At 41.0% G+C, this 24,506-nt stretch overlaps 2 protein-coding genes across 5 annotated transcripts in view; one reads left to right on the top strand and one right to left on the bottom strand.

Annotated features, from left to right (window-relative positions):
- Positions 1-11,875, top strand: part of rhbdl3 (rhomboid, veinlet-like 3 (Drosophila)) — a 33,149-nt gene extending 21,274 nt beyond the window's left edge. For both annotated transcript variants that reach the window (XM_028974840.1, XM_028974841.1), the window contains 4 exons: positions 3,315-3,427; positions 8,792-8,892; positions 9,400-9,460; positions 9,943-11,875. In XM_028974840.1, coding sequence (XP_028830673.1) covers positions 3,315-3,427; positions 8,792-8,892; positions 9,400-9,460; positions 9,943-10,214 — 547 coding nt within the window. In that variant the 3' untranslated portion in view covers positions 10,215-11,875. The remainder of the gene's footprint in view (positions 1-3,314; positions 3,428-8,791; positions 8,893-9,399; positions 9,461-9,942) is intronic.
- A 789-nt stretch (positions 11,876-12,664) lies between these two features.
- On the bottom strand, positions 12,665-24,288 carry rhot1b (ras homolog family member T1). 3 transcript variants are annotated; one of them, XR_003749145.1, is made up of 21 exons: positions 23,997-24,288; positions 23,072-23,130; positions 22,896-22,977; positions 22,107-22,150; positions 21,961-22,014; positions 21,587-21,639; positions 21,308-21,416; positions 19,800-19,901; positions 19,383-19,481; positions 19,137-19,245; positions 18,934-19,054; positions 17,818-17,902; positions 17,471-17,616; positions 17,273-17,373; positions 16,412-16,542; positions 16,006-16,089; positions 15,814-15,936; positions 15,324-15,526; positions 14,603-14,725; positions 13,565-13,739; positions 12,665-13,255 (listed from the first exon to the last, which is right to left on the bottom strand). XR_003749145.1 is itself a non-coding variant. In XM_028972609.1 (20 exons), the coding sequence occupies exons 1-20, from the start codon at positions 24,031-24,033 to the stop codon at positions 13,622-13,624; spliced, it is 1,983 nt and encodes a 660-aa protein (XP_028828442.1). In that variant the 5' UTR covers positions 24,034-24,288; the 3' UTR covers positions 12,665-13,621. The 3 variants fall into 3 exon arrangements, 2 of the variants coding, with proteins under 2 accessions (XP_028828442.1, XP_028828443.1); XM_028972609.1 differs by having other exon boundaries at positions 12,665-13,739; XM_028972610.1 differs by lacking the exon at positions 14,603-14,725 and having other exon boundaries at positions 12,665-13,739; positions 23,997-24,287.
- Between the last annotated feature and the right edge of the window lie 218 nt (positions 24,289-24,506).

Genomic DNA, 24,506 nt, shown 5'->3' with positions numbered 1-24,506 from the left:
ATCTGGCACAGCAGGAAGTGAGCAGCTCATGAGAAGAGGCTGAGCTGCTGTGAGCTGCTTTATATCACAATTCAGTAAATGGTAGTCTGTGTGCCGTTGTGCCTGGCAGGTCTCTAATTTGGGGTCTGAGCCCCACCTCTGTTTCATCTGCATTGTTTATGACGATTAGCTGGATGAAGGCTCTGGGGTCTGAAACACCCTGCAAGGACGTGAAAGAAGTATTTATAGGATTTTTTGCATATTTCTGTCCCTTGAAGTTAATTGCATTCTGATGCTTTTTTGTGGAATGTATAAGGTCCTGTGTGTAACACTGTCTACCTTTTGACTTGGGAAAAAATGACACTGAGGTCACAGGCAAAAGTTTCCGACAAGAATGAACATGGTGACTATTCAGGAGATCAAAATAATTTCCCTGTTCAGAAAGAGGAAACAGAAGAGGCAGCCACTGCACAGGGCTGCGTTAACTGTGTTAAAAAATACTCAATATATATTAAGGCTGAACAGTTTTAAGAAAAACTCTAATCACGATTTATTTGACAAATATCAGTCTGAAAGCGGATTACCGCGAAGAGGACAAAACTTTGTTTTACGTTCTGAACATTGTTCATATTGCTGCACACCCCCTTGGATGGACTCTGCCCACATCCTGCCCATTCTGCTGCTTTCACTCGGCCACAGCTGCCTCTCTTCTGCCTGCATCCCCAACACCTCAGGGCATAACCAACGCTCCAGACTCTCGCTCACTGACTGTCCCCAGCCAACCCAGCATGTCTGCGCATGCATTTTCCTGCATCAACCCTCACATTAACCTATGGTGCAGAGTCTGGGGTTGCAAAATCTCACTTGTTGTGATTTATAAAATCGCATTTTTTCAAATTGTGATTTTTATTTGATTTCTATACAGGGAGTGCAGAATTATTAGGCAAATGAGTATTTTGTCCACATCATCCTCTTCATGCATGTTGTCTTACTCCAAGCTGTATAGGCTCGAAAGCCTACCACCAATTAAGCATATTAGGCGATGTGCATCTCTGTAATGAGAAGGGGTGTGGTCTAATGACATCAACACCCTACATCAGGTGTGCATAATTATTAGGCAACTTCCTTTCCTTTGGCAAAATGGGTCAAAAGAAGACTTGACAGGCTCAGAAAAGTCAAAAATAGTGAGATATCTTGCAGAAGGATACAGCACTCTTAAAATTGCAAAGCTTCTGAAGCGTGATCATCGAACAGTCAAGTGTTTCATTCAAAATAGTCAACACGGTCGCAAGAAGCGTGTGGAAAAAACAAGGCACAAAATAACTGCCCATGAACTGAGAAAAGTCAAGCATGCAGCTGCCAAGATGCCACTTGCCACCAGTTTGGCCATATTTCAGAGCTGCAACATCAATGGAGTGCCCAAAAGCACAAGGTGTGCAATACTCAGAGACATGGCCATGGTAAGAAAGGCTGAAAGACGACCACCACTGAACAAGACACACAAGCTGAAACGTCAAGACTGGGCCAAGAAATATCTCAAGACTGATTTTTCTAAGGTTTTATGGACTGATGAAATGAGAGTGAGTCTTGATGGGCCCGTGGCTGGATTGGTAAAGGGCAGAGAGCTCCAGTCCGACTCAGATGCCAGCAAAGTGGAGGTGGAGTACTGGTTTGGGCTGGTATCATCAAAGATGAGCTTGTGGGGCCTTTTCGGGTTGAGGATGGAGTCAAGCTCAACTCCCAGTCCTACTGCCAGTTTCTGGAAGACACCTTCTTCAAGCAGTGGTACAGGAAGAAGTCTGCATCCTTCAAGAAAAACATGATTTTCATGCAGGATAATGCTCCATCACACATGTCCAAGTACTCCACAGTGTGGCTGGCAAGAAGGGTATAAAAGAAGAAAAACTAATGACATGGCCTCCTTGTTCACCTGATCTGAACCCCATTGAGAACCTGTGGTCCATCATCAAATGTGAGATTTACAAGGAGGGAAAACAGTACACCTCTCTGAACAGTGTCTGGGAGGCTGTGGTTGCTGCTGCACGCAATGTTGATGGTGAACAGATCAAAACACTGACAGAATCCATGGATGGCAGGCTTTTGAGTGTCCTTGCAAAGAAAGGTGGCTATATTGGTTGCTGATTTGTTTTTGTTTTGTTTTCCAATGTCAGAAATGTATATTTGTGAATGTGGAGATGTTATATTGGTTTCACTGGTAAAAATAAATAATTGAAATGGGTATATATTTGTTTTTTGTTAAGTTGCCTAATAATTATGCACAGTAATAGTCACCTGAACACACAGATATCCCCCTAAAATAGCTAAAAAATAAAAACAAACTAAAAACTACTTCCAAAAACATTCAGCTTTGATATTAATGAGTTTTTTGGGTTCATTGAGAACATGGTTGTTGTTCAATAATAAAATTATTCCTCAAAAATACAACTTGCCTAATAATTCTGCACTCCCTGTATATCGTTCAGTCCTGATGTCACGGCCGTTTGGCATGGCGAGGCAGGTGATCTGAAATGATGACAAAAGATGGTGAGGAAGAAAGACGCATTTGCACGACATCACGAAACAGTTGAACATGTAACATGTAACAATGACCCGACGGTGAACAGACACAAACAGGGCAGCTTTATATGATCAGACACAGGTGAACACAATCAGGAAACATTACACAGGACCGACAGGAAACTCCAGTCGAGATCCAGGACCCGGAGTAAACCCTTACAGACCGGATCATGACACCTGAAATATGTATTAATAAAATACTCCGGAAAAGTGGTGACTGAGTACTGAATATGTATAAATATTTTAAAAACACAAATAAAGTAAAGTGTGGGTGGTGAATTTGTTGAAGCATCATAAATAAATATCAACATGAAAATATATCATGTTGAAATAAATTAATGCGGTTAACCCAGCTGCATTTTGTTTATTGTATGCTCAAATGTACAGATCGCATCAACCTTTGGTGGTAGGCGTGTCCACTGTGTAGAGAGCACTTGGTGGCAACCAGTTATTGTGACATACTCACTACTATAAAATCACTTTCCCGATTCCTTAGTAAACCTGACTGATTGGCTGGCTGTGCAATTTGCATAAATGCAGCTTTACATGGAAATTTTATTGACTGATGCTTCTTTCATACCTCAAAACAACATGAAGGAAGTTCTCTAATAGTTTTAAATAACATATTCATTAATTAATTTATTGTAAATTTTGTGATTAATTAGTTTTATACTAAACACATTTAATCTATGTTTGAATGCATGCCTGCGCGCAACTGGTATAGCACCATTCCTGAACCCCCCCACCTCTGATTTCAGGATCGAGCACCTCGGATTAAACATTGCAATGCAGCTGCTGGTCGGAGTGCCTTTGGAGATGGTGCACGGAGCCCTTCGGATAGGCCTGGTTTATGGGTGTGGGGTCCTGGCAGGTGAGTGGCTGACGTTGAAGTGAATGCTGGGTATGGCGCAGACAATTTATCATGTCTATAATTAGTTTTTCCCTGGAGAACACAGGTTTCCTTGTGATTTTTCTCTGCTCTATAAAAAGAGAACAGGATAAAAAGATAGGAGACATGATGGAGGAAGATGAATATGAGAGCTCAGCAATTTCTTGTTTACTCAGTATGGACCAGAACTGTCATTTCAGTGCATTATTTAAATTTTTCAAGGACCGATACAACAGGGCATGTACAACACTCATTTTACCACTTTGTCTGAAGGGTGCTGCTCTTTGATCATGACACAAAGAAAGTGAAATGCTTGCCATTGTGAAACATTGTAGCACAGCACACAGTGACACAACGAAATGTGTCCTCACCCTAGTGAGAAGTGGGCAGCCATCACAAGTTCAAGTTTAGCTTTATTATCATTTCATCTATATACGTGTTAGACAGTACATTCTCCGGAACCCGGTGCTACATGTGACATTTAAACTAAGTTACATACTGACATAAAGTGCATGTGTGCGACAGACAAACTGGCTACATAAAGTGCAAACAGGGGACACAGGCAGTGCAAGATAAGCAGTGCAAGAATAACAGAATAACAATACAGAAAAAACAGTGAAACAAGTCATGAGGGTTCAGAGTAACAATGTGCAAATGCTGCTGAAACAGAAATGTAATGGAGATATGTTCTAAACAAAAGTTTGTCAGTCCAGAGTGGAAAGTCCCTGAGTGTTCAAGTGTCTGATGGCCTGTGGAAAGAAGCTGTTGCAGAGTCTGGCAGTGAGGGCCCGAATGCTTCGGTACCTTTTTCCAGATGGTAGGCAGGTGAAGAGTGCATGTGAGAGGTGTGTAGAGTCCTTCACAATGCTGGTGGATTTCCTGATACTGCATGTGTGGTAAATGTCCGTTATGGAGGGAAGTGAGACTGTGATGATCTCCTCGGCTCACCTCACAATTCGCTGTAGGGTTTTGCGGTCCGATCCTTCCCTCTGTAGAAGGTGGTGAGGATGGAAGATCCACAGGAAGTAGAGATGCTGCTGGGCTTTCTTTGCTGTTTAGCTGGTGTTGGGAGTCCAGGAGAGATTCTACTCTAGATGAACACCAAGGAACTATATGCACACAATCTCCATCAATGTTCAGTTGAGAGTGGTCCCTCCATTCCCTTCTGAAGTCAACAATCATCTGTTTTCTTTGGTCCACGTTCAGAAAGAGATTGTTGACCTTACATCAGTCCGTCAGTTGTTGCACCTCCTCTCTGTATGCTGACTTATTGTTCTTGGTGGCGATGGCATCGTCCGTGGAGGGGACAATAGATAATTGCAGTGGGTCGTGGGTGGAGAAAAGCAGGGTCTTCTTATGATTCATGACCAGCCTCTCAAAGCACTTCATCATGATGGGTGAAAGTGCAACGGGACGGTTGTCATTGAGACACAATCATGAAAATGTTGGCAAAAACACCTGCACATTCTCTAAGAACTCTTCCAGGGATGTTGTCTTGTCCAGTAGCCTTTTGTGAGTTATCTCTACACAGTTTTCCTCTGTTTTGCTGCTCTAATGGCTCGAGACAGTTTGGCCCTTGCTGTTCTTGGGGCCACCTTGTCCCTCTTTCTGAGTCTCGAGCTTTGAGCAGTTCTTGTACATGATGGACGTCATCAGTGCATTTGTTGATGTAGCTGTTGACTGATGTCGTGTACTCCTTCAAGTTAATGGTGTTGTCGCCGTTGGTTGCAGCCTCCCTAAACATTGGCCAGTCACAGCACTCAAAACAGTCATGAAGAGCAGAAATGGCTCCTGCTAGCCAGGTTCTCACCTGCTTCAGAACCGTTTTTGTGCATCTGACGAGTGAACTGTATGCTGGAATTAGTATAACAGTGATGTGGTCTGATTGGCTGACAACTTTTCTGTACAATGAACAGGACAAACAGGACAACATCATGTAGGATGCTTGTAAGAGGATATTTTGGATATTTCAAACAGGACAAACATGTGCAAAAAGAGCAGAGATGTGCAAAATGAGTTGAGATGTGTAGATGTGTAGATGTGTGAGAAGGCTAGATGTGTATTGTTGTTGAGTTTAATAGTGTTCTGGTGATGGTAATGCATTGAGAGCTAACACGACACCAATCAGCCGCCATCTTGGTCTGTGTGCATGACTTTGGCTGGAGCCGGAATTGGGGGTTATGAGGCCACGGCCCTACCACTGCGCCACCACAGATGCACTGTATTGCAGCTATATGAATACGAAGTCTGTTCACTTCCACTTACGATAGTGAATGGGTTCTCAAGCTCAAATATATTCAATTCAGCCAACTGCTGTCCATCAAATGGAGTAGAAATGTTTTTCTTACTGCATTATGTTTGTACGAATTTATTTTTTTTCAGTTATTTAATCATTAGATGCAACCTAAATCATGCAAAAGCTATTTGAATCGTGTCAAATAATTGCTTAATTGTTCTGGGCTCTATCTGTTTGCTCCTGTGTAAATTTTTATTGAGAGAGCATGAATTGGGACAAAATAACAGAAAAAAAGCCTGCTGTGTATGCGTATAGTGTCTGTGGACTGTTGTGTGTTTCTGTGTGTGAAGGGAACAGCAGTGAAGGCCACTGATTCTTTGGTCCCCTGAGATATGTGTGTGTGTGTGTATGCACATGTATGTGAAGGGGCCAGAACATGTCATAAATCAGCAGGAAGACAGCAGGGCAGCGTAGGGGAGGGGGGCAGGTTCACTCTCTTGTGGGACTCCCGCTGTGTTAATTAGAAATCGACCCACCGAGGGGGGTGTGACCTCCGCTTGTACGCACATTTCTGTGGCCTGTTTTAACTCCTCACGCAAGGGAGCATTTCATGAACCAAAGAACCTGGAGGGCCGGTGGCACATGAACTCGCTTTTTAAAACTCAGTAGCTCAGATTGAATTTCTCTGCTCCTCAAACCTCACATTTTTTCAGCGCTCACATTTTTTTTAATGAATCGCTGGAGTCTGTTCTGCTTAGTTATTGGCACAGCTATTGTCTCTCCTGCTTTCACAAACTCTTCATGTATCCAGACTCCAGATTCCAAAGAGCGATTAGTGAAGCAGCGATCTTTCCTGAATGAGATGAATGCTGTGCTGATGAAAACAACCACAATGTTCAACATTCATCCCCGTAACAGCCGTAAGATGGAGGTGCCACTGTGAAGACTGAAGAAAAATGATCCATTAAATATTAAGACATAATAATATAAGACATTAAATATTGATGCAGTAACTGTTGATCAACATTTTATTTCCACTGGCTCCCAGTAGCTGCACGCATCAGATTCAAAATACTGATGCTGGCCTACAAAGCCAGACATGGAGTAGCACCATCCTACCTCACAGCCCTTATTACACCTCACACTGCACCTCGTATACTCTGAGCCTCCAGTACGGCTCGCCTGGTCCCTCCATCTCTGAAGGTAAAAGGAAGACACTCATCTAGACTCTTCTCAGTCTTGGCCCCTCGGTGGTGGAATGAACTTCCCCTCGAGGTCAGAACAGCTCACTCACTGAATATTTTCGAACGGCAGCTCAAGACCTTCCTCTTTAAAGAATATTTAGATTAAATTGTAACCTTCTTATTGTTTTACTTATGCATAAAAACTACAACAGAGTGAAGAAAAAAAAAGTATTCATAGTTGGGGGTCCTAGTGAACCAGAACTGATCACTTCACCGATGGTAACATGAAAGCACGTTGTAAGTCGCTCTGGAAAAGGGCGTCTGCCAAATGCCTTAAATGTAAATGTTCACGATCAGGCAGTGGTTAAAGTTAAATGGCATGTAATATTGTTCAACCTTTGAGAAATGAAAATATAAATTGATAGCACATTTTCTAGATTTTTGGTACATGGAAATGACATCGACCCAAAGGCTAGAGGAAATAGTCAACCTGGCTTCATCCGACCAAAAATAGATTTCAGTTCTCAAATTCGACTCAGGCATTCAAGTGCATGTCACAAGTTCCTACTTCATATAAATGTAATTACGATTTATTGCAATTTGGTTCCATTTGTTGAAATGATGGAGTACTTATTTTAATAGTAAAAAAAGACACTTTTTGTGGCTAATGGATTATGAAAAATAAAGAGACCCCCACGGATAGGAGAGAGAATGTGCATGATTAATTTTGCACAATTAAATTGTGTATACAATAATTGCATTCGTGCATTTTGCAAGCATGACTTAAAATGAACATCGACTGTCTGACTCGGGTAGCTGGCACTGAGTGGCTATGGTAAATACCTGGGTACATGTTGAGTGCAACAGTGGCTTTTGTGTCTATCTAGGACAGCCTAGATGAGATTGATGTGCTCGGAACTAATTATTACAATATTTCTGATAGCAGCTGTATGCACCATTAGTTCTGATGGGCTGGGAAGAAAAAAATAATAATTCAAATAGAGGAAAGTTTGAAGAGTTCAACTGTGGTACCATCTCACTATTCCACTGTGAGATGTGAACATTTCGACCTGCTTTTGAAGAGGTGTGTGAATGTGTCATGTCTGTCGGACATTATATGTGAAGAGGTTTATTTAAATCTGGTGTCTCTACACACAGGTTGAGAGGTTATCATTGCACCACATATCTATGTGATCTAAGCAAAATATCTCCTCACACAGACACACACACAGTGATGAGTGTAAACATAATGTCCCTCCAGCTGCTCCATGCTTCTCTCCATGTGTGCCAAGAGAGCAGCGGGGGAGTGGACATCCCTGGTGGGGCGTCTCGTCCTGATGAGCGCTCGGTGGGCTCCCTGTCGGGGTCCCTCAGCACAGCTGTTTCCACGCGGGTAGCTTGTCAAATGTTGATGTTGGTCTTTTGATGAACTGCAAAGGAGTTTTGGTCTTTTGATGATGTTGGTCTTTTGATGAACTGCAAAGGTTGGGGTGGTGTATACAATCTATAAACCATGTTGAAACACTGCATATTTATTTTCAGGCAGCTCCATTTACACTGGCAGCAGGGATTTGTCAATTTATTTGCACCATTTCAGTTATTAACACATAATGAAGATGGCTTTGAAAGGTGACTTTTAGATGAGGTTAACATGCAAGGCAGACACAGGATCTGACCTGCGCTCAACCCCGCTCTTTAATTTAATATGCAATCAAAATCCCAGCAACATAAAAATATTCCAATTTTTGATTCCTTTACACCAAAATTGTACTTTAAGTGTTTTAATAACAATTGACAACAGCCAATTGTAAGCACTAACATTAAGTGTAAAAAATATACCAGTTGCTATTTCTTATGTGTTTTCACATGAAATATGTTTTGGTGTAGAAGTAAAAGTAGCATTTATGATGTTTCCTCTTTACCCAGGATCCTTGGCAGTTTCTGTGACAGACATGGTGGCTCCGGTGGTTGGATCATCTGGAGGTGTCTACGCTCTGGTCTCTGCACATCTGGCCAACGTTGTCATGGTAACCATGTACTTCCCGTGACATCATTGCTGCCGAGGGTTGTCTGTAGCGCCATCGTTTGGTTTGATCTAGAAGTTTCCATGATATGACATTTATCAACATTATACACATATTAAATATATGTATAGATATACTTCCAAGTTTTAGTGTGAAAATTAAACTTGTTAACATGAACTATGCCATTCAGGGATTAAAATGAACAAATTCTTTTAATCCAGATGCTCGTGACGCAGCGTTTTGCAGCCATGCTGGCAGTCAGATAATCCGTCTTCCCCCCTCCTCCGCCATCAGCAGCCTGGCTCTCGCCCAGCTCTGTGCCCGGGCACCAGCATGCGAACCCAGCACACTCCCACAATCCCCTGTGAGCCAGTTAGAGAGCCCTGAGAACATATATAGGAAGTAAAGTCTGGTCATGTGCAGGTTTAGAGTCACATCATCAGCATCATCGCCCTGCAGAGCACAGCTCATTTTTCCTCTGTCTCCATCTTCCCCTCTGTCTGCTCACAGAACTGGTCAGGGATGAAGTGCCAGTTTAAACTCTTCCGCATGGCCATGGCGCTTGTCTGCAGTGAGTCAAACAATCTGAACTATTTTGTTTTTAAGTGTTATTATTATTGTTATTAATGAGCATCTAAAAATCGAATGTAGTGTGATAGGTCATTTGGTTTTCATAATTTAATTCTAGGACTATCCATCCCAAACAAGTACTGATTACATAAATGTCTATTTTTGATTGATGGTTGGTATTATTGGAAAAACACAAAACATGAATATAGCAGCACAAAATTCTCACCTTTCAAATTTTTTGAGATGCATTTAGTTTTTTATGCGCCCTCTGTTCATTTCTGTTCCAAATGAATAAACTTTTTTTGGTCAATTCTTACAGTGTCAGAAGATTGGCCATTTGTCAGCTGGAATTCAGCAAAAACAGACATTGCATTCATGTTGTTTATCTGTAAACAGTTGGGGTTTTTTAAAAGAGGCGTGACACATGGTGGCAGAAATTCCTGATGTCTTGATTCCTGATGCCTTCTCTCTCCATGCCTCCAGTGAGTGTCGAGTTTGGACGTGCCGTGTGGCTGCGCTTCTACCCTCCAGCCTTCCCCCCCTGCCCCAACCCCAGCTTCGTGGCCCACCTCGGCGGCGTGGCGGTGGGCCTCACCCTGGGGGTGGTGGTGCTTCAGAACTTCGAGCAGCGCTTGCAGGAGCAGACGCTCTTCTGGATCTTCTTTAGCGTCTACACCCTCTTCATCATGTGCGCGCTTTTCTGGAACATTTTTGCCTACAGCCTGCTTGATGTCAAGCTACCTCCCCCTCCATGAAGAGAAGGGTGTGCCTGAGTGTGTGAACACGGAACCCAGTGTCGGTCAAGGGCGAGGACATGCCGCTACAGCAGTAGCAATCATCCCGGAGTCGAGCCGGACAAGCCGAGTCCTGCAATGATGAACCTGTCAATGACAACGATGTCTATGTAGCATTTTGTCCCAGACATTACACCACATTGACCTCGGTATGACACTATGCCATCCCAGGTCACGTAGGTTTCTACGTGAAACAATTAAATGAAGGTGAAAGTTAATTTATTCGATAAACATGAGTAAAGGTCACTGGAAAGATTCTTCTGGTTTCCTTTATAAACACAAAGCACAGTAGATGTTGCCACACTCCATTTTATTTTTGTAGAGGATTATTCACATTATTCACCAATTCAATAGTTCAGATAAAAAGATGAACAGATCACCTAAAATACATATTTTACATTATAACTGATTATTTTCACGTTGTTGTTATTGTGTATAAACACATTACGTTAGAACAATGGTGTGTATTCCAATCATTACTTTTAATCGTATGTTTTGTTCACACCAAGGAATCATCAGGACTTTATGCTACCTTCTTACCAGACAGCTCTATCTAGTGTTGCTTCCGTATATGGCACTGAATACCAATAAGCCTTTGCAAGCTCATTTGTTTATTTAGAGCAGATTAATTCCACTTATTGAAATAATGTATGGTTATAACAAGATGACATGATCAGTTTGTACCTTAGAAGATGAAATCCTCAGAATTTCAACATATCATGAAACGTTTCATGTTATATTATGCTAATCCATTTGTACATGTTTCACTGTATATGGCCAAACTTTATTATTATTATGATCATATTGTGAGCTTTTTGTCAATTTGGTCCACAATTGTGATCCCTCTTTTTTAAACACTGAAATGTAAAATGATCGTGCTGCTATGCTGCTTGTAATTTGCAGTTGTATTGAGGATAAGGATGTGCATAGCTATTTGTGGTTTGGTTGTCATTACTGTGGCAAAATCTCAAATCAGATTGTTGGTCAGCCACCCCTAGCCGAGCGCCTCTCACTAGAATAGAATTGAGATAAACAGGACTGGCGGTATTTTGCCTTTTTGTGATGAAGCTCCGTCCTCACATTGTCTAACTTGAATTCTGACATTATGCACAGAAAACATTTAATTGACCTGTGTGTGTGTGTGTGTGCGTGTGTTAATCTTGTTTGGTGACGTGAAGCTTTAAGTAGCTTTAAGTGCTGGTACTGTACTGGTCTGTATTCATAGCATAACTACAGGAAAGTTATTTAAATGCTATTTTTGTAATAATCTAAGTAAGAATAACACATGCATACCTCAAACGCTCATATCTGTCCGAGGTCTGTCTCCAGCATATTGCTTTGACCTCATGAACAGCTATGTTGCCTTTGCGTTGATAAATTTGTAAACCAAACTAGTGTAATAACCGAAATAAAAATGATAGTTTTAACATAGAGTAGATTTCACATGTATTAATGCTGTTGTGTGAGGTCATGAAAGCTGCATTCCTGTACTTGGACTGTTGGGGACGAAATGAGACTCTGTATGTGCAAAAGGGCTACTGGACAGAACATATGGATGCTGACTTAATTTTGTAGACTTGATATGTAAATATAAATTACATTAAATAATTTTATACATGAAAGAGTTTGTGTGCACAGCATTGCAATGTTGTATTATTTTGCAAATTAACCTTTTTTTTGCATTTTGCATGTTAAACCTAGCCAGTGAACCAGAGAGAAGATTTAAACTCTTTGTAAGCACAGAGCAGCTCATGGGTCACATTGAAGATTAGTCTCGCAAAAATGCATTTAGAGTGGAAAAAAAGCAATTGTATATGCCAGCATGATCCATAAAAGGCCCCCAAACACGAGGAGCAGGGCCTGAATGGGAGCCTCACATGATAACCGCATCTGGTTTTATCAAGCCGTATCAAGCCAAGCTGTTTAACTGTGGACAAACATGATAAACATGTAACTTATGTCCCTGCAGGAAAATATCCGCATTTTGCTGAAATATTTATACAAATTAGATCTTATGAATACATTTGACAAAATTTGTCTTTTTTTTTTTTTTCATTTTGTTAAAAGTGCATGTCTGGCGCCCTCTAGTGTCAACAGTACACATCTGTAAATCCACTGCATCTTTCTTCTTATACTGACTAGCATGCATTATTGCAATGTTTTTCACAAAATTGATAGACAATAACCAGAGGGGTGTGAATTTCAGGCTACAACTTGTATCTATGGCTATATATAAAATTATTTTGAATTTATATAGTATATTAAGTAGAAAAGTCTTCAATGGAAAAAGCCAGATTTTATGCATTTTTTTTTCAAATCACTAGCACACTGCAATGTAAGCACATTTCTATTAAGTGGAATAAAAAAACAAATGATTATAGCAGCACAATTTTATTGCAAATTATGATCTCAAAAAGGGAAAAATGACAATTACAATTTGCTAAAATAAAGCAGAATGTAAATACCAAGGCTAACATATAAATAAATGTATAGGACATAACATGCAGTGGTTGGAAGTTCATCCAAAAATCAAGTACAACATGTGACAAGTGGACTTTGAATCCTAATATTATTAAGCAGGTAATGTATTGTTCTATTAAATGAATCCTGATTAAATGAATCCAAAAATGTATGCAGACATTATGTCAGAAATACGAGGATGGTTAACCAGCATGATGTTGAAGGCTCAACAACTCCCATTATCCTTGGTGGCAAGCAGGGTGGGACAAAAATTACACCAGTATGGCAACATATGCTGATACCTTCTATGATGATGCACCGAAGTTTATGCTGAATGTTTAAAACTGTGTGTGAGAAAGATGACTGGCCCCAGATAGCAGTGACATTTTTAATCTCTCCATGATAAAGATCCCATTGTTTAGAAAATTTAGAAAATTATCCAGTTATCCTCGGTGGTGAGAGGACACTGGCCTCTACACACTTCATGATCCAGCAGAACTGTTTCTTACGGACGGGATCGTATTTCACGTTTTAACCAGGTTCTATAGACAAGAAGAGAACAATGTTTAGGCCTTTTGCATTATATTTATTAATACATGCATTGCATAACTCATTACCTCATTTCAAAACGAGGTCGTTTATATATAATTATAGAACTCTTATCTATGTACATTATTCACAGACGTCCACCCAGCCTCCATATGAGCCAATATTGCATCTTTCTAACAACAAGCAGCAAATATAAGATAATACGTGCAAGAGCTGAGTTTATTAATCTATAAAAATTAAATAATGCAAATAAATAGTATAATTTAAACACAGACTGAACATTAATGTACATGTAGACATACAAAAAAATGAGAGCTTTCTGTGTTTGTTGAGGGCTGACAGGTACACTGTGGTGTGGATCACCGAGGTCTGATCACGACTCGGTACATTGCGAAGCCCAGAACTGCAAACAAAGTGGCCCCCATGCTCGCCCGCAACCAGAAGGCAGAGCTCTTCACGTCCGCCTGGCTCATGTGTCTGGACAGAGAAGTGAAGGAAAAAAAGTTATTACCTTCATGTTCATGCATATCATCCGGCATTGGAAAATTGTGATGAATGAGAAATGAACAGCCGAGATGATTAGTGACAATGAAGTCTTAAAGACCAATTTCTGACCGATGACTGTCACTAGACACCCCCCTCACATACAGTTGCCAAATGTCCTATATTTTGAGCTGAAGATCTGTATTTCCATGTAAAAACATATAGTGCACAATGGCTCCTTTTATCCATTGATTCTCATTTTCAGGACTTCATGCTGGCAAACTGCTATGGTTCTGCCTTCTTACTTTGCCTCCGTGTAAATTTTTTAAAAACTGAGTTGTCTAGTGAGTTGCACTTCAGTATGTCACATACTGACTGGCGCCACTAGGGGGCAATGTATAGACTAGAGAGGCAATACTCAACAGAGAAAATACAGCAGGAGAAGCAAATTGCATTTTAAAATACTGCCCTACACTACAATACCCAGCATGCAAAATTCTCCTCCACCTGCTTTCGAGCTTGGATGGACTAAGAAGGTCAAACATCAGCACCATAAACTGTTACAGACAGCTGTAAACACACACCCATATTGCACACCCCATTCTCACAGGTATTTATTACAAAAGAAAACAAAGGAAAGGGAACAGGAAAAGGATGATAATGATGCAATGATACGAAGCAGTAGCTGAAAAAAGTTCATGTAAAAAAAGGATCAACGTTAAGACCTTAAAATTTCTCAGGGATTCTTTAGTGGGACCAGAATTTCATTCACTGTGTTTCAAAAAAGTCTTGTGTAGCCGGTAACAGAAAATGAAATGAACGGCGGAGAGGGAAGTGTTCAGAAAAGAGCGGAAAACCTGCTGAACACGACGGTGTAGAGTTTGGATTTAACAGTCTGCAGCAGCTCGGAGTTCAGGAGGTTCTGACAGAGACAGAAGGTGCACCTGTTACAGGAGCACATGCAGCGCAGACGGGCGTGGCTGAGGAGATAAACACACACACACAGAAAAGAGCGGTTCAAAGGGCCGACCAGGGAGGAACCGAAAAAGCATCCCGAAAACACAGACAGTGACGATCCAGTGGGTCGCTCGACTTCATGGACTGCCCTCAGGATTTCTGTGCAACAACCACAACCACACGACTTTTCAGAACATTATGATGTACCCTCAAATTTTCTTGCCAGGTGAAAAGATTATTTCTTTTGGTTAAAACAAACAGTTTTCAGGCAGGTACAATTAGAATAATATTCTCACATCATTAAAAAAGGACAAACTACAGGAAAAAAGGAACTAAGCAAAGCTAGCATAGCCTGGGTGTTTCTGGTGCCCACAGACGCAACTCACTGATCAAATGGTCATTTCAAGACCTCGCCATCACCCTCACAAACAATATTAAAACTGCACTTTAAGTACACTTGTGGTATTACTTCTGTAATCTTTGTATTTTCTGCATATAATATTTAACCTACATTGTACAGTGTTGTTCGCTCACATACTTGACCAAATAAACACGATTCTGATTTTGTGACCTTCCAAATTCGCATTAAAGCAAATAACTGAAACACTTCATAAAACTCACGGATAAACGGCCATGGTGGCAAGCTTGACGAATATGTCCTTGCTGGGTGTGGCCGCGGTGTTGCAGGTGAAGGCCTGGGGCGGCGGTATGCGGTGTTGCCTGCAGAACTCCATCGGGCTTGCGGCGTACTGCTGCCTCGCCTCAGGCAGGTCCGACTTGGCCGCAATCATCAGGCAGGGAATCTTGCTGTCCATGAAGTATTGCTGACAATGGAAGACAAAAAAAAATATTGATGTATTATTAAAATCTTTATATTGAATGGAATATTTCCCATTGGAGACCACAAGAGGGCAATATAACATTTACAGGTTTTGTATACAAAGTTCCATTAATCACGTGCCAATTATAGATCACTAAACTGTGCAATTGTGAGTTAGGGTTCATATATTTTATATAAGTATAAACTACAGTTAGTCATCTGGATAATTTCCTGATTAGTGATGCATAATCAAAAAATACACGTCAAATGTTAAACACAATGTTTACATACCTTGAAGACCTTTGTGCAGTACTCAAATGAACCCGGGTTACTGATATCGTAAAGCAGACACACAACGTCACAGGACAGCTCAGCGTCTGAGAGGACGTCAAAATCTGAGAAGACCTCGTGAAGCTGAAGGGAGAGAACATTTAAGCACAACTAATCAATTGAATAAAACAAGTCAAATAGACAGGGGCTCACCAGCAAATACTTCTCTTGGCCATAGACATAAATGGTGTTGATTGCATAATAGGACTTGTGTTCTTCTTTAATTGTTCTCTGATGCTGAGGAGAAAAAGGAAATAGGGGAGATACGATTTATCAGTTGGGCTCCTTAGCTGTACTCTCGACACCAAGAACAATTACATTTATTATGAAGTGCAACAATAAAAACCAGTTCTATTGGAACCCAGCTAATGTGGTTATCAGGGATGAAGGAATTTTCTTGATTGACAGTCATAGTATTTAACAGACAAAGATTTATTCATTAACCTGCTAACTTCCACACTACTAGCTAAAAAGACCCACACTTGGTGAAGACAATCTAACGTTGGAAAATGCTACAAACAAGACCAGCTACTCAAGCTTTTGTTAGTAAGGTACTAACCATGAGGTTCCTTCCCAGGAAGGACTGCAGGAACCCGGTTTTCCCACTGCCACTGGCTCCAAAAATGTTGCAACGGAAGACACAGCGCTGGGTCTGTTTCTTCTGCAGGTCCACTTTCTTATCTCGCGTCACTGGCAGCAGAATGAAAGCCAGAATGTCATAAAATGTAGTGACAAAAAGCCATTTGTCCATGGGAGTTTTTCTTTCTGTTCTGAAAGGGTCTTATTTTGGGTGATGTGGGGATGGCTAAGAAAAAAACACAACTGATATATTTGATCTGTACAATTATGTAATCAATAAAATACTGATCTTTAATTCATATTTTGTATGTTTGTACAAAACAAGTGAAAAGTAAAAGAGAAAGTGAAGTGATACACTGCAGCACAGCACACGGTGACACGGTGAAATGTGTCTTCTGCTTTTAACAATCACCCTTGGTGGGCAGCCATGACAGGTGGCCAGGGAGCAGCGTGTGGGGACGGTGCTCTGCTCTGTGTCACCTCAGCGGCACCTTGGTGGTTCAGGATTCGAACCGGAAACCTTCTGATTATGGGCCTGCTGCCATATCATCAGATTCTGGTCAGCCCTCTACCTACCAATCAATGCCGGGTGACATGGCACAATTTTATCTGACGAGGTTATTAGGGCTGGTTTTCATAGTTCAGCCTCCCAGCCACGACGTCTACCCACAAGGGCCCTTCCTGAATTATTACTAGCTGCAGAGCAGAAGCACCAGCTCTCATTTTTTTTATTACATATTATTCCAAATATAATTCAATGTATCTCAGACCTAATAATATCATGGTGGCCATTTTTACATTTTAAATGAGCGAAAATTGGCTAGCACTGTGTGGTTATTACCGGTGATAGATGCTGCCTGTGACTCCTGTTCAGTGATGATGGAGTAACCCAGATACCCCAGGTACTCCAGGCAGCGCTGGACATCAAGGTATGTGGTTAGCCTGGCCGAAAATAAACATTTCCACTTAGAAATACTGAATCTACAAAAACATTTTAATGCTACATTAGCATGTTCCAACGACAACAGGGGGAACTTACGTCCACTGGGACATGTAGCCCTGGTAGGTGATCCAGCCCTGCTCATTGGTGCAGACCGTGTTGTTAACGTCGGGACCCCAGGGCATGTACGGGAAGACATCAAACAGGTCCTTCAACTCTTCTGGTGACAAAGCACAGTCTCTATCCTGCACCAGCGGCATAGGGGAGGGTGTTGAAAGTGCTTTTAGAACATTTAAAGTGCTGCATAAACCGAAAATGCTCATTTTGCCAAAATTCTGCAGGGGGTAGAAGCTGGTTAACCAAGAACACGTGACGATTAGGAAGAGCTTTAGCTGCTCCACTGGTCTCAATCATCACAAATACAGGAAAAAAACACTGACAGTCACCTTGTCGTATTTGTCGAAGACGCTCTGGAGGAAGAGGTACGCGTTGTGGTTCAGCTCGGTGGTGCAGTCTGGAGGTATTTTTAACCTGCCGCAGCATAAACATTGTGCTCAGGTTAGCAGTACGGCCTGGATTAGATTAGTGATCAGAATAGACGGATTACGCTACGGTTCCTCAAAAGACACTGTGGGAGATTAACGGCTCACTCCGTGATTTAACTCAAATCCGTAACAGCTCTGAGCATTTCACCTCACAACTCTGCAGAAATGTTTACCTGGATTTATGTGGGCACCAGTGCGTACCGTTTGGAAAATAAGTGTGGTGGTCACAATGTGCACTTACGACCCACACAATAAATTAAAACTCAATAATGGTACCATGTGTAGGTTTACAACCCACAACACACCAGATCTGAGCACACAACCCCAGCCAGTTCAAATTAAATTTAAAATCTCATTTCAGACAATGAACATTCATTCAGATGATGTCTTGCCTCTGGGACAAAAGCAGTCTAAAAATCGCACATTTTGCAAAAGAATTAAAATTCTTTATTATTAAAATTATCATTTAAAATGATTTCAAATTATTACAGAGACTGTTGCTTTGAATTGGTTGTGGCACAAAAGTGTGGATCAATAGCCAGCCAATCAGATCCATTTATGCTATTTTGTTGAATCCGTAAGCCGAGGTAAAGTGGCTGTGTTGTCTCAAGTGAGGAACAATGATTGAGTGCTGTATGCACGGCAGACACGGCCACCTTCATGCATTGATGTGACATGTACGTCTAATTTACATGTAATTTATATGTTGAATTTATAGTTTAAAAAGTAACTGGAGCAATTGATATATATACTCTTACGTACACTATATAAAATATGAACGTATCATAAAATGTAAAATAAAATGCTTTTCTTGAACCACAACAGTTGACAACAGGGTCCTGGGACTGGCCAGGCACAACTCATGACATTTACAGCATTTATCAGACGCCTTTATCCAGAGCGACTTACAATCAGTAGTTACAGGGACAGTCCCCCTGGAGCAACTTAGGGTGTCATGGTGTTTCTACGCTGCTGCATATTGCATTTCGTGTACTGGATTCTGTTTGCTGAACTCACAGGGGGAAGAGGTAGTCCTGGTGGAGCTCCAGGTCATCGTCATACCCAAACCTACGCAGGACTGTCCAGGTGGTCTCATGCCGACCCCTCTGTATGAACAACGTGTGCAGGAACAGAAAACCTGCAGAGCAGGACGTCGTTTTTAACAATTCTTTATTCTTTGGAAAAGAGTAAAGTTGAGCAATCACTGCTATCTCTGTCACCTTTTAGCGTGAGTCCATTGTCACACACTCCATCGGTCATATTCTTCCTCACCACATTCTTCACATCCTCCAGGGCCTGAGGTGCCAAGGGGGTGTTGAAACATGTCCTCTGCCAACAACACACAGTATCTTTAATAATCGAGCCGAACTCGTAGCAATCATTAGCACCGGGTTAATATCAATATGATTAGCATGAAGCGTGTGAGAGTCCAAACTCGAGGATTGACCTGATGAAGGGATCCCCACCTGGAAGAAGTTGAGCTCATTATCGTTGAGGATGCCATCATTGTCCAAGTCGGACACTTTGAAGATTCGCATGAGGGCCCTGATACAGGCTGGCTTCATCTGCAACATGTAAAGAAGAATAACTCAACTTGCGCTTAGATGCTTCTTCCAAAGTTCCATTTGGAAGATATATCTTTAGAAACATTTAGCCGTCTACATTTTCTGGCTGTTTGCAGTTAGCTAAACACTGTTAGTTGAACCGAGGAACAACAATTTCCACCCAGTTAGAATACCATAGCTATTTTTCAAAGAAATTTTAATGGAAATTTATCGTAACTCCTGACTCCCTGATGCCATTTGACACCTAAACGTTTCATCTGTCGAGTCCATGCACGTCTGTAATTGACTTACAGAAAAACAAAACTGTCCGTCCATTACCTCCTTTTGTTCGGGGCAGTACAGTGGCCCAGTGGGGTGCAGGACGGCCTTCTGAGCATAGTAGAAGAGCTCTGAGATGTTCTTCAGGTTCTTTGCCGAACACTTGAAACAAAAACACGATGATTAGTAAACGAAGCACTAGCTAGTATCAAGCGTCCGATTCAACTGAAGAGACTGGGCTAATCTAGCAGTGTTAAGGCAATATGAGCTGAATGTGACGTTACTGTATTTCTGCATTGTGTTAGATCATCCCACCACTTTTATTGTTTCTATGTGCATAAAGGTTTATGGGTAAGTTAACCCCTTAATACCCAGGATGTTGGAATGTGCAGCCACCAAAGGAGGAGAAATCTGATTTGATTAAATGCAAAATTAGACACCCTGATAACAAAGTGTGAGGTTTCGCTTGCTATGGGGATGATGTAAGATGATGTAAGGTTAGCTGAGTTTACACTTCACTTGGAAATTCATATGAATGTGCACTGTTGACACTGAGACTATTTCAGTGTCTCTTTTTGAATGGTAAATTGGGAGTGTGCATTGGCAGAAGTTATTTAATTGTAGCATATGGGACCATAGTATAGTAGCATAGTACAGGGTCATATGGATGAGCGGCTAATGTTGAATAAACAAGCAGCCAAAGAATTTGATGACGTATCATCCTTGGGAACGCGTTAACAGAACGTGTTAACAGTGGATCGCCTGAGTTGCTTCATTTGTTACCCCAAAACTCTCCTGCATTGCCCAGGCAGTGACGGTCGCCTTTAACACCCAGGATCAGTATGTGGGATCAGCCTCTTTAATTAGAAATCCTGACCGTCACCGTCCAGTGTCCTTTACCCTGAAAGCTGCTCACAAGTTTCACTGTTTGTTTTGGCCAATTACGTTACACTGATCCTCGTCAGTCCATGAACGTAAAGGAATTATCATACTATTCCCTCAGGATGACCGATTGGTGTTTAGGGTGGCAAGATTTGTACAGCTTGTAAATCCCCTAGTTCAGTCATCATTACAGGAACAAAAATCATTATACAGTTTTTTTTATTATTATTATCTCTTTAAAGCATCAACGTCTTAATGCATCATTCAGTGTCCCTCCATATATCACTGTCTTGAATGGGGTGGAGTCCGTCTAGTGATAATACTGAATGCAGATGAACTTTCACAACATCATAATAAAAATAAACAAGGGATCATCTATTGCTTTTAGGGCTGTCTTTGAATTGTTACAGACATGTTTTTAACTAGTTCATTCATTGATATGAAATTGCGATAAAATTCTAAAATATTCCCAGTTGGGAATATTGTGGGTTAAGTGGGTGGGTTGAACATAATACAGCTGCGTTAATCGTCTTTGTTTATTTGGTCATATTAAATATTAATACGAATTGCAAGGGTTAATGCTTCATTTTAACATCCGTAACTTTGCAGCAGTTTAATTGTGAATGTGAAAAATATCAACATTCGTCATTAATAATGGGGGAATGCTTCTACAGCCGTATACGAACCTCTACACACGTTTCGATCTCAGTGTGCTGGTTCATAATGGGAAGGATGGTCTCCATACTGCTGTGCTCCACCAGGTCAGACTTGTTCCCCACCAGAATCAGAGGCACCCTTGCAGAACAGAGCGAATCACATGACAGTAAGTGGGGTATAAACCTGGGTCTTCTGGTTCACAGGCAAGCGTGTTACCCACTAGGCCACATTCCCCCCTGCACCATACAGCTGCTTCTAGAGACAATCTCGTTTGGACATAAGCAGAAATGAAATATGCTGAACAATACCTGCTATCCTTGTCTGTTCTCTCATTAATTAGTGGAATCCAATGGCTCGTCACCTGGATGTGAGTAAAAGAGAGAGAAAGATGTATGCCTTGAAGGCTGCAAATACTGCATTTCAGAACTTTCAGTCTTTGGGATTTACATAAATGGACAAGACGAGAAAGAGGCAGAAAGTTTAATCATGTTTGTGCATGTGACATATTGCTTAAATCCTTTATAATGAGGAAGAAACATGCGTGAGAGCTGTCAATCACCAGGCTCCTCCAATTTTAAATAATTACACACCAGAAGAAGGGGTAGTATCACCTTACACTAGTGAACAAGCCCCACCCTGAGCATGCTGCGTTGCGATAAGCAACAGTTTGAAGAACTCTTACCTTCTCAATGGACTTCTTGTTGTTGACTGAGTACACAATGCATATAACATTCGCCTGAATACACAGACACACACACACACACATACGTTAAAAGCTGAGAATGATGTCACATTGTTCAAAAACCGTTGTAGCATGTAGAAGGTCACCTTGGAAATTTCTTGATCCAGCTGCTCATCTGTCTGTTCCGCCTCTGTCAAGGTGAACCAAGAATGGTTCGGTATTATAAAACCCATATAAACCCAACAAACTTATTTATTGAAGAAAACATTTAAATATTCTATCAGTTTAAATTAGGTTACCGGCTACTTTCTTTATTTTGCACTAAATACAATTTCTGCTTAATGGATGTATTACTCAACATTGCGTTTGGGATGCAGAGCGTGTCTTTCTCTGTTTCATCTCTAGTGCACATGCTGATTCATTCTTGCCTTTACATAATTATGAATTGATATGGCTATATAACCAATACCTTACAGTAACAAAATATGCCAAAAAAGACATTACATGGAAAGTAATGTAAATCATAAATCTAATAAAACATTTACATAGGAATAGTGAAAATATGTTCTGAAAAGTATCTTCATTTAAACACTTAATACTTGTGATTTTCTGTTTTCAAATTTCAGAGTCACTTGGTTCTTCTTGTTCGCCTTCAGTGTTTTGTGCTCATGTTCATTTTAAAAGACAAGACTAGTACATGTGAATAAATTTTACTGTGATGGGAGTTTAAAGGGGGGAATTTGACTTTTCTTGGAGTAAAATCTCTACTTCAAATCAAGAATGTTCTACGTTGACCAGCATATGAGCAAAGTCAAAGTGAATTTGCTTCCCATCTTCTGGTTATCCATCTTCTGAAAGCTACTATGTATCAGCACATTGATGCTATTGTCGTAATTGCAGTACTTGTGGATGTAAATGACTTGTTTATTCCGTACCTGAGTAATCCACGATGTGCGTGGGGACTCTTTCCGGCGTGACGTCTGCAGGAATGGTGATTTCTTCAGCGCGGTACGGAACCTGGCAGGTGGAACAGAGGGAGAGATTTTACACTTCCATCGGTGGAAGCTCATCTGCGGCATGCAGGACAGAAGCTGCTGAGACTTTTCCGTACCACGTCCGGGAACTCCTCACTGACCAGCGACATGATCAGCGACGTCTTGCCCACTTTGGCTGCGTAGACAGAGATTATCAGAAGAGTATTATGATTATTTGAATCGCCATTCAGGTTTATTGAACATAACTACAAATATTTTGCCAATTACATTTATCAGCACAGTCCAGTGTTTTCTGGAAATAAATTGTTAAAAAATAGACTTGTGGAGAGTAAACTCTTAAAAAAATAAAAAAAAAATAAAAACCTCTCATTTTAAATAACATGTTTATGTCTCTAGGAATATTATGGGTTTAGAGCAAAGTCATAGCGAATCAGAAAACTTGGATATAATTGGTCATAAAACTGCACAAACCAGCTACGATGTCATCTTCATTATTACTGTTTGCACTGATTTTAAATTATATTCATTTGTACAGTACATTGAATTGTTACAGACCTTCAAAATTTTCAAAAAGATACATTTTCATTGTTTACAATAATTCACCATATAAACAATATTATTAATATGTAGCTGTGCATTATGTAAATGTAAAATAATTAAAATGGCAAAAATGATAACTATAATTTATTAGAGTAATTCATGATTGGCACCATTTATTATAATTATGATTGTTAGTTGTATTAGTATTACTGTTGTTGTTATTAATAATTATTATTCCTATGATTGTCATATTATGTGTCATATATTGCACACCATTATGTATCTGACCTTTAACCCTTTTCAAAAATGACAGGTGAGTTTGAGGGGTGCTGACCTCTGAACTTCCACAGCATGTTTCTGTTATTAATTGCATAATTAGTTTGAAGTTGTGTAGCTGTTCCGTAAAATGTTATGAAACGAAAGGGGTCATGACCCCAACACACACACACCCCACCCTTGGGTGCTGGACGTGGTTGGTCATGTTATGAAACGCGGACTCACGTTCTCCCACGAGCAAAATCCTCACGTCCTTCCGCATCTTCGTCCGGCTCGGTTCTCCGCTCCGACTCCTCCGACGGGGCGTCGCGCGCTCCGGTCCTCGGCTCGGTGACAATGTGACCGGGCGCGGGGGGTCATGGGTCAACGCGTGAAACAGTCGGCACGGGTCGACAGCATCAATTCTCCCAGTTACCGAACCGGTCCGAGTCCGAGGGTTCCGACACGGTCACCGACCGACGAGGCGACAACCAAGAGCGTCCGGCGGAGTAAAGACCGACGACACGCAGCCAGCCAACAAGGGACACGCTCTACGTCCTCCAAGTATGTCCCTGGAGGAAAAAAGCAAGAATCAATATTTCCAGAATTCTTTAGAATATAGCATTCAAATATAAATTACATGCTTTAATAAAATATTTTTGTTTGTTTTTTCCTTTGTATTACCTGCCATTTCTACCGCACAATATAAACTGTTTTATGGGATCTATACTCAAAACGGGAACACGTGGTTGGAGA

This window comes from Denticeps clupeoides, chromosome 3 (genome assembly GCF_900700375.1).
Source record: "Denticeps clupeoides chromosome 3, fDenClu1.1, whole genome shotgun sequence".
Lineage (NCBI taxonomy): Eukaryota > Metazoa > Chordata > Actinopteri > Clupeiformes > Denticipitidae > Denticeps > Denticeps clupeoides.
Note: the sequence above shows the minus strand (reverse complement) of the source record. Positions and strands in the feature narration are given on the sequence as shown.

Coding starts and splice junctions, on each gene's coding strand:
- rhot1b (XM_028972609.1), bottom strand. CDS start 24,033: ATGCGGAAGGACGTGAGGATTTTGCTCGTGGGAGAAC. Junction 23,131..23,996: donor GATTTTGCTCGTGGGAGAAC/GTGAGTCCGCGT, acceptor CTGTCTACGCAG/CCAAAGTGGGCAAGACGTCG. Junction 17,903..18,933: donor CAGGACTACCTCTTCCCCCT/GTGAGTTCAGCA, acceptor ATGCTGCGGCAG/GTTAAAAATACCTCCAGACT.